The 10,855-nt window shown below is 33.9% G+C and overlaps 1 protein-coding gene across 6 annotated transcripts in view; it reads left to right on the top strand.

Moving 5' to 3' along the window:
* LOC106458590 (E3 ubiquitin-protein ligase TRIM9-like) overlaps positions 1-10,343 on the top strand; it is a 63,248-nt gene extending 52,905 nt beyond the window's left edge. For 2 of the 6 annotated variants that reach the window (XM_022384862.1, XM_013918111.2), the window contains 5 exons: positions 1,606-1,744; positions 3,075-3,299; positions 5,453-8,145; positions 8,319-8,583; positions 8,645-10,343. In XM_022384862.1, coding sequence (XP_022240570.1) covers positions 1,606-1,744; positions 3,075-3,299; positions 5,453-5,754 — 666 coding nt within the window. In that variant the 3' untranslated portion in view covers positions 5,755-8,145; positions 8,319-8,583; positions 8,645-10,343. Of the gene's footprint in view, positions 1-1,605; positions 1,745-3,074; positions 3,300-5,452; positions 8,146-8,318; positions 8,584-8,609 lie in introns of all 6 variants that reach the window. The other 4 variants (XM_022384860.1, XM_022384861.1, XM_022384859.1 and 1 more) reach the window with 4 other exon arrangements.
* Positions 10,344-10,855: the final 512 nt, after the last annotated feature.

Here is a 10,855-nt window from a genome sequence, read left to right as displayed (position 1 = left end):
AATAATGTTCTTCCCTTTTTTCAATTTGTATTTTTGTTAAAAACAAAATAATGAATAGTGTTCATTGTGGTAAACGAAATAATAATTTGATCTAAGTAAGAGTTTTTTTTTCGTCCCGATTTGTAAAAAATCCTTACGTGTTAGAAAAAAATTAATATTATTTTCGAAATCTGCGTAACTGAGTTGTGGAAAGTCCGTTATTAAAACCAACAACTTTTATGAAGTTTAAATTTGCAGACCTGTGTCATTATATGGTTGCATGGAAAATTAAGATGTACCCGAAACATCCGTCCCTGTTTGGTCAACAGTAAGTTTACTGACTTACAACGCTAAAATTCGGGGTTCGGCTCCATGCTGTGGACACCAATTTGCTCTAAACCAAACAAACCTATAACGTCCCGCTTTTTATTCTTTCTTTTAGTGCTTGACGCCTGCGGATATAATTAATCAATATTAGATTTACTAGAATATTTGGTTTATATTAATAAGTACGTGCTGTAATTTTTCATGACAAAAGCTTAATTTATAATTGACTAGACTGATCTTTTTATTTCTTGCGCAAATGTGGATAACAGAAAGCTTTTAGTGTGTGTAAACAACCTTAAAAGCTTATTGGTGTATATGTGAACAAGAGGGAATCCTCAATAGCCACGGCACTTGAAATTCTTTTAGGCAGGATTAGATTAAATTAATCTATGATACTTTATTCTTGTTATTAGCTATATTTTTGCACGCCAGCAACACCAAGCGTGGGGCTCGCGTATACCCGATTCGATTTTGGTACTAATTAGGATCTCTACCAGCTTACCCTCAAAATGGAACTCTTTTAAGGCAGGAGTAGAGTGAATTAATTTACGAGACCTTGGACATGGTCAAATACATCAATCGAAAGGGTTTGACTTTCTAAGTCCAAAATTATAATTAGATTTCAAATTGGTCAAGAGATGACGGAGCTGTGAACTAAAAGTTTGTATTTGAAAAACTCAGTCACTATAAGCCGCTATGCCGCGGGAAAATAAAAATATGTGTGTGTGTGTGTGTATATATAGCCTTTAGCAATACTTTCCTTGGATGTTTCTATTGAATGTCTGCACCAGTACATTAATTCAAATCGATGTCAAAACCTGAATTCTTGGTTAGAAATTATGTCAGTAGAAGTAGTTTTTGTACTTGATTGAAATGAGCGGAGTTGTTTGGTGTACTTGCACGTGTTCGGGAACGAGGGTATCAGATAATAACAGCCCCAGGGAATAACTTCAGACTGCTTTAGAAATTCCAGTGCAGTTCGAGTTAAGTGTGTTTGTGAAGAGTCTATTCAGCTTTTGTTGTTTTACGAAAGAAAGTCAATTTATATCCCCATCTAGTGGATATATTATAAACTAAATTCAATTGAAAAAAAAAGATCAACATTGATATTTCTTAAGTTTAATGCCTAGAGAAACTGAAAAATGTCGTGCTAAACATTTTGAGAATATCATAAGAATGTATACATAGTTTATTTTGTTTAATCTGTGTATTGTTGCGTGAAAACTATTTTCTTGTTGACTTTGATCATATCCTGCTTTATCTTCCAGTATTATAAAGAAATGCTCCCTTTCTTTACAGGATGTGTACTGTGGCCCAGAAACAGTATGCACAGTAGACGGTTTACATTTTAACAGCGTGTACAGAGCCAGAGCGAAAGCTATCAACAGCACAGGAGAGAGTCGTTACAGTGACCCAATATCTTTACATACAGCAGAAGGTACCGGCGTTGGATACTCTTTCTCTATTGATTTAAATACGTAGTTTGTTGTGCAATCTGTTTATCAAGATGTTTCTTTTAAAGGTGATATTACTATATAGTTAGTGCCGATGAATAGTTCAGCGCTGGTTTTTATTATTTCTGTTTGTAACACGTGTACTTTTGTTTTATTAACAATTATATTTCTGACAGTTTATACAGAAAATAAAATTAAGTATTATCAATCCTTTCCTTACTTTCTTGGAGACTAATTTTCTTTGTTAACAACTTATAACTGGGGAAGGGGGTGGAAGAGGAGGACAAGACTATTAATGTTATCATAACTTTAACGATGTAGTAAAACTGGCTAGAAATCCTGTTAGTTGATATATAGAGTTATCTTCTGGTTACCAGTTTTAACCAAGCTACAGTTTCTGATCTAAATTTCGGCCCGGCATGGCCAGGTGGTTAGGGCACTCGGCTTCCAATCGTCACACCAAACATGCTCGCCCTTTCAGCCATGGGGGCGTTATAATGTGACGGTCAATTCCACTACTCGTTGGTAAAAGAGTAGCCCAAGAGTTGGCGGTGGGTGGTGATGACTAACTGCCTTCCCTCTAGTCTTACACTGCTAAATTAGGGATGGCTAGCGCAGATAGGCCTCGTGTAGCTTTGCGCGAAATTCAAAAACAAACAAACTGATCTGAATTTCAACTAAACTTTAGGTATGTTAAGCCATGAATCAACCTGTATTGTATTAGCTTCTCAAACAAAGTGAGGCATACCTTTCATAAACCATCAAGAGTAGAAATTATGTATTTTATTTCTATTGTACAGAAATATCAACTCCTTATGAGGTTTTATTTGGAGATTTTTCTAATGATGCGAGCAAGTTAAACGTTTTCTATACAATAAAAAATGGTATTGTAACATTAAAAATGTGAAGTAGGAAAGCTGTTATTTTCATCACTATTTGTCAGGTTTGTATATTTTCTGTTTATTGGTATTTGAAGGAAGTAAAGTTTAGTGAACTGAAATACAGTATAGTTTTATTACAGTGCATTGAGAGTATTTTTTTCTGTTAATTTCAATTTTTGCATGACAGAGTTTAGCTTTAGCTTAACTTGTTGAATGGATTTTGAATAAATGTTACTTTCACTGGTGACCATTATCAACATTTGCCTAGTAACCTTACATTTTGGAAAAATAAATATAAACTGGCCACCTTCTGGTTTTTAAAGTTTTTTCAACAGTCAATCATTGATTTTTTTTACTATACGACCTGTGTAATATCATCTTCATGTGAATATAATAATTTACAGTTTTTAATAAACTTCTCTGCTGTTTACAGTTGCCTGGTTTACTCTGGACCCTGTCTCAGCTCATCCAGATATTGTTTTGACCAATGAAAACCAGACAGTTACATGTGATAGCTACGAACACAGGGTGGCCCTAGGGAATGTTGGGTTTTCTCGAGGCATCCATTACTGGGAGTTTTTCGTGGATAGACTTGGGAACAACACTGATCCTGCATTTGGTATAGCCCGTTTTGATGTAGTGAAAGATTTAATGTTGGGTAAGTTAGTATAGCTAAACATATTCACATTTCACATATGTGTTTATAAAACCATATTCACCAAGGTGTTGACTGAAGATCAACTTCTACAGCTTAGCAGTACTATCAACCAGTAAAGTCCTAGACATTATAAACTACTTAATGTCTTTACTTAATGCGTGATTGCTTGTTTCATGTACAACTGAGTGGAACTTGAAATGTAGTTTTTCAGGAATATGAATACAAGGTAAATATTATTAAAAACTTTGCATTTACTACACCTTTTGTATGATTCAGCAAGTACTTTTCTACCTAATGATAATCTAATTAAAAAAAACCTTTCTTTTTTTTAGAAACAGGAATGTTTTAGAAACAAAATGCTTATAGCTGAAACCATCCATCAATTTTTGTATTATTATTTTTATCTCACTATTATTCTTTAAGGAAAGTTGAGTTTAATATATTTTAACATACAGATTTCTTATAAAGTTTCATGATATTTTTGAACATTAGTAAAATAATTACTATTTATTATAGAACAGTAATTTTGGGGGATATACCAATGGAATCATGGGGAACACTAATCCATAGTCACCAAAAATGGCCACCAGATAGCATCCGTCAAGGTCTGTTAATGTAGTAGGTGTTCCATGATACACAACTGACTTTAGCTATCCCCATTGTTGCCAAAAATCACCCGGGTAACCCTCCTGTGGGCAATAGTGGGCATCTCTATAACCAACAATCATGTACGCCACCAGAGGGAATGAAGCCATGTTGAATATTGAACAGCTTTATTCAGCTGTTCATCATGCCATTCTAAGGTTGCTGATCATTATTAAAGCTTCACTCAGCTGTATGTCACATCAAACCAAGGGTGCAGGCTATCATTAAAGCTTCACTCATTTGTCTGTCACATCATCCCAAGATAGTAGGCCATCATTAGAGCTTCACTCATTTGTCTGTCACATCATCCCAAGATAGTAGGCCATCATTAGAGCTTCACTCATTTGTCTGTCACATCATCCCAAGGATGCAGGCCATCATTAAGGCTTCACTCGTCTGTCTGTCACATCAAACCAAGGATGCAGGCCATCATTAAAGCTTCACTCAGTTGTCTGTTGCATAAAACCAAGGGTGCAAGCTATCACTAAAGCTTCACTTAGCTGTCTGTCACATCATACAAAGGATGCAGGCCATGATAGTAGCTTCAGTCAGTTGTTTATCACATCAGACCAAGGGTGCAGGCTATCATTAAAGCTTCCCTCAACTGTCTGTCAAATCATAAAAAGGATGCAGGCCATTGTTGAAGCTTCACTCAGCTGTCTGTCACATCACTCCAAGGATGTAGACTATCATTAAAGCTTCACCCAACTCTGTCACATTAAACCAAGGGTGCAGGCCATCATTAAAGCTTCATTCAGCTGTTTATCACATCATACTAAGGATATAGACCATCATTGACATGAATGGTAACCACAATGAGCAGATAGCATCTAATGGTGACCATTTCCAGTGACCACATATTTATGTACACTGTGGTCTCATTGGTATATCTGCCAAGAAGTATTGTTTTTGATGAATAGCAATAATTTTATTGATGTTCATATATGCTAAGGAACTTTATAAGATCTCAGTATTATTGCACTGTTTGTTGTGACCAAAGGCTGTCGACAATTTGAACTAAAGGCTATCAATCAAAGTATATGCTGAAGTGCAATATGTTCTGAAATAAATATGGGTGATGAGAGTTTTTTTGTTTTATTCATGCAACAAATGTCTTTTAGCTATAAATACTGAAGCACATTATTATATGCCTGTATAAAGATGGTGTGGCAATAAACAAGCTTAATAATTTTTCTATCTATATTTACATCTCAGTGTAACTTTATGTAATATGTTTATAAGCCTAATTTGTTTGAGTAATACATGATACATGTGTGTGTTTTTTTTGTGTGCACTTTTTTTAAGTTAGAGAAATCAGAATCGATTTAGATATACATTTTTTGATCTTACAAGTTATAATAATTTTGTATGTAAAGATTACAAACCTTGTAGGTTATAGTCAAGTTATAGTCATAATTTGTGTGGATTCTAAGAGCAGAGATTTTTATACATGTAAACTGAAGTTAACAGATACCTAGATTAGTATCAAGAAAGATTTCTGTTTGCAGGCAAAGACAACAAAGGATGGAGTATGTACATTGACCACCAGAGGTCATGGTTTCTTCATTATGATCACCATCATAACAGAACGGATGGAGGAATAGATGAAGGTTGTGTAGTAGGTGTTCTTCTGGACTTAGACCAGCATCACCTTAGTTTCTTTGTGAATGATGAACGTCAGGGCTCTGTTGCTTTCTCTGGTCTCCATGGTGTTTTCTTTCCTGCAGTCAGTGTCAACAGGAATGTGCAGGTCACTATCCACACAGCTCTAGACCCTCCAGCAGAAGAGAAACCATGTGTAGGAACTTAATTCTAAACCTAAATGTCTGAATGAAGACATGGACATTGTACTTAAAGGGGGGGGGGGCAAATAAACCGCAAAGTTGGACTTGCCAAAAAAAAGATCTTAAGTGTTCCAGAATGATCCTTTGGACTACATTTTAAGTTTTGTATTTTTTTTAACTTTCTACTCTTAGTACTCTTAGGCTTATATAGGGGGAAAACTTGTGAATTAGATTCTGTAAGTTATTAGTGCATGATTAAAAGTTAGTTGACATACAGAAGACTTCCAGGGAAAATCCAGATATCGTCTCAATCATGTTTTTCATGCAAAAATTTCATTGTTTACTAAGCACGTTATTGTTACTTAACTCTGAATCCATAATCTTTATTTGTTCATCGAAATTTTATCTTCACTTTTTCACATCAGTACCTGTACTCTGATGGCCATTTCTGAGCCTCATGCAATTCGAAAAGAATCAATGAGATAACTTCTCCATCCAGCTTAAATCTTTATCTAGAGTTCTTAGTTTCTTGTTAGTGTAATAAAAACACATTTATTAAATATTGCAGTAGACACTTATAGCAGTTTTGCTCATTTAAAAGCTTTAACATTGTTATTAATTGTTACCAGAACTTGACACTGACATAAAATTTTCAGTGAAAATATCTTGAAATATAATTTCATTGGAATTTTAGGCAGAGTAGACATAGATTTGAGAACTTTAATGGACTGAAACTGACTGTTGAATGTAAAGTAGATGACGTTTTGGCTTTTCTGCTGTGTTGTTTATAACTTACTTGCCAATAACTTCTAATGAAAGCAAGCTACCTACATAGATAAGTATAGAAGCCCAAACATCATCTCTTTTTCTTTTCATTCAACCGGCAGTTACAGTCCATTAAAGTTCTCAACCTACTTCCTTCAAATATCCAACCATGTTCAAATCAAAAAATAAAAGATATAATCCTAGTTGCTTTAATTGCAGGTACTTCGAGTATTTTCAATGAATTCTGAATGAATTGTATGGTGAAAAATGCCTTGACTACTTTGTTTTCATTATAGTGTTTTTATTCTTTTCATAAAGCTAATCTAGTATACCTTTCTACTGATAAATTTGATGGCAACTTGTGAAGTTCATTTAACTTTTAGTTTTCCTCCAGCTGGATTCTGGATGGATTAATTGATTGTTTTGTGTTTATGTGATATTATTATGATATTGAGTTTTTAATACTGGCCAAGACAGTTGAAGAATATGTGTTCATTGAACTACTAAAATTTGTATCTTATTTGAAATGTGTCAGTGATGAAAGCTGTGTGTAAGAAAAACTTACTGTTTCTTGTACATAATTATATCCTTTTTATACACTTTTGCATAAAGTTAATGCAACTTCACTAATTAGGGACATTCCCTCAAGTTTATAAATGTTATTATAATTTAACTTAAGGAACTACTGCTCTCTCTTAGGTCATCAAAAAACAAAATGCCAGATGTCTAAATGGATTTCTTGTTAAGTTTATTAGAAGCATCATTACTACCTGTAAAGATGCCAGTTGTTGTCACTTGTGTTTCATGAGCTTATCTAAAATTACTGTTCCTGGAGTTTGGTTTCAAAAAACGTTTTAATTCTTATAATGTCTCCATACTGTAACTGAAATTCCATATTGTGTAAGCACATAATAATAATGCAAGTTGATACAGAAAAACGACTTTATCTGAATCATATTTTCTTAGGACAGTATTGAATGTAGTATATTTATTTTTGAACTTTGTAGCATTAATTAATTTTGTGTTACAGAAGATACTGTAGCAATTAAGAATGTTGATAATGTATGTTCTTCCATAGCAGATACTGTAGTGATCAGAGTTAATGACAACATACAGTAGATACTGTAGTGATCAACTGCTGACAAGGTACATTGTGTCTCAGTGGATACTGTAGTAATCAAATGCTGACAAGGCACATAATGTGTCAATTGATACTGTAATAATCAGATACTGATGAGGTACATTGTGTCTCAGTGTATACTGTAATGATCAAATGCTGACAAGGCACATCATGTGTCAATTGATACTGTAATAATCAGATACTGACGAGGTACATCATATCTCAGTAGATTCTATAATAATCAGATACTGATGAGGTACATTGTGTCTCATTGGATACTTCAGTGATCAAATGCTGACAAGGCACATAATGTGTCAATTAATACTGTAATAATCATATACTGAAGAGGTACATTGTGTCTCAGTGTATACTGTAATGATCAAATGCTGACAAGGCACATCATGTGTCAATTGATACTGTAATAATCAGATACTGACGAGGTACATCATATCTCAGTAGATTCTATAATAATCATATACTGATGAGGTACATCATGTCTCGGTGGATACTGTAATGATCAAATGCTGATAAGGTACATACGTACCTTGTCAGTATCTAATAGTTACAGTAACTACTGAGGCATGCATGCCACAGATAATCAGATACTGACGAGGTACATCATATCTCAGTAGATTCTATAATAATCATATACTGATGAGGTACATCATGTCTCTGTGGATACTGTAATGATCAAATGCTGATAAGGTACATCATGCCTCAGTAGTTACTGTAACTATCAGATACTGACAAGTTACATCATGCCACAGTAGATACTGTAACTATTAGATACTTGCAAGGTACATCATGCCACAGTAGATACTGTAACTTTCAGGTACTGACAAGGTACATCATGCCACAGTAGATACTGAAACTATTAGATACTGACAAGGTACATCATGCCACAGTAGATACTGTAACTATTAGATACTGACAAGGTACATCATGTCTCAGTAGGTACTGTAACTATCAGGTATGTAACTATTAGATACTGACAAGGTACATCATGTCTCAGTTGGTACTGTAACTATCAGGTACTGACAAGGTACATCATGCCACAGTAGATACTGTAACTATTAGATACTGACAAGGTACATCATGTCTCAGTAGGTACTGTAACTATCAGGTACTGACAAGGTACATCATGTCTCAGTAGGTACTGTAACTATCAGTTACTGACAAGTTACATCATGCCACAGTAGATACTGTAACTATTAGATACTTACAAGGTACTTCATGTCTCAGTAGTTACTATAACTATCAGATACTGACAAGGTGCATCATGTCTCAGTAGTTACTATAACTATCAGATACTGACAAGGTACATCATGTCTCAGTAGTTACTGATAACATTATGTTTCAATAAATAGTGCTTTGATCACAAAAAGTGATAAATATTCTGTCAGAGAAGTTTCCAGTATTCATGAACAGATTGACAGCTATATCTTTTAATTGAAAAAAACTCCTGCCAAAAATATAGCAATATTACTACAAAATAAGTGATAATGGCAGCATGTAATATATCATTTGTATTTGAAGTAAAATAGAACCATAGTTTGTATTACCTTTAGAGTATTTTTTATGCACTGTCTTTTATGGGTTTTTTTCCATTGTAGGGTTGTTGCTCGTTTTTTAGGATGATTTCATATGTTTTCTATGTCCAGGAATAGTTTCTTAAAAGAAACTTCAACTTACAAAATTGAAGCATCAGACATGCACCAAAATGTCTCTATACATTAGTTGGTTGAAGTACTAAGATAACTGTACATTTATCATGTAGTGTTTAACTATCTGTGTTTAGCTTGTGTTGGGAAGCACATTATACATCTAATTATGTAAGATAACCACTAAAATTGCACAATATCTTACAACCTATTTGGCTACCTTTGGTCTTATCAGTGTGTTAAGCTACTTGTGACTTTGTTACTATAAAGATCATATATATTTATTCTTTTCCACCCAGTGTGGTGGTCATTACTACTCCATTTAGTTCTATTACTTTGGTAAAATTAAAATGCCACAAATGCACTACTCCACAGACCACTTACTAAATACAAACAAAATTAAAGCTTTTAGTTATTATTGGAGAGTTACCTATTCCAATTCCGAATCACTTAGTTCACATTTTGTAAGTTGGAGCTACTGACCAAGAGCTATTATTGTTATTATTGTTTGAGCACACATTCTTTGGCAGTTTTTTTCTCTTGCAATTTAAGGGAATCGTTTTGGAAATATCATGTAACAGAATGACAGAGAAATTCTTTCCCTTCTACGGGATAGGGGGTGGATTTGTTAATTTCTGACGTAGCAGTATTGTGTTTTATATATTTTAGTTTTGTTATAAATATCAGCAATGTTTATTATTTCGTACAAAAGAGAAGTGATCTATTCTTTTAAGCAATCAAGAGTTGACGTTTGGAATTTTTATTCTAATTAGTAAGTTGTTCATTTAAAAATAATTTCTTGTTTCATGAAAGCTTTTACTTACGGTCATTGCTAGATCAATAAATTAGTGGTCACATTGGCAGGATGAAAAATAATCAGTTTTTGTTTAGCTGATTTCTGACATACTGGCCGTTTTGGTCAGTTAAATGATATTTCTATTGGGCTTCAGTGTTGATCACTGATGCCACGATATTTCTTGTTTGTGATTTTTAGTTCCGTTTTTGTAAGAATGAACAAAAAGAAAGCATTTGTATAACCTTGGAATAAAAATGTATTTGTTTGGATTGACGTGATGGGTACAAGTTTTATAAGTAATTCATAATATGCTTACCAACACCGAAATCACAGCTTTTTACGTTATTTTTGTTTGTTTGTAGTTAAGCACAAAGCTACACAATGGGCTAGCTGTGCTCTGCCCACCACGGGTATCGAAACCCGGTTTCTAGTGTTGTAAGTCCGCAGACATATCACTGTGCCACTGGGGGGTTTTCGTTCATAATGCTCTTCGTTGAACCATATATATCTATGAAACTGAGAAGATAGTTTCATGGTACTTGCCTTTATATAATTTGTTTTAATCTATTCAGATTTTGCGTTAAATTTAAAACCAGTTATAAAGGCGCCAACTTGCTGAATTATTAAACATGTACTTTATAACTCAATTGCCAATAACTTCTGATGAAAACAAGCTGCTTACGTAGATCAAAACTAAAAATTAACCTACTAAATAATATAGCAAATGTAATATACTGTTCTGAATAGGAGCATATATATATATATATATATATATATATATATAT

This window comes from Limulus polyphemus, unplaced genomic scaffold (assembly GCF_000517525.1).
Source record: "Limulus polyphemus unplaced genomic scaffold, Limulus_polyphemus-2.1.2 Scaffold489, whole genome shotgun sequence".
Lineage (NCBI taxonomy): Eukaryota > Metazoa > Arthropoda > Merostomata > Xiphosura > Limulidae > Limulus > Limulus polyphemus.
This window is presented reverse-complemented; position numbering and strand designations above follow the sequence as displayed.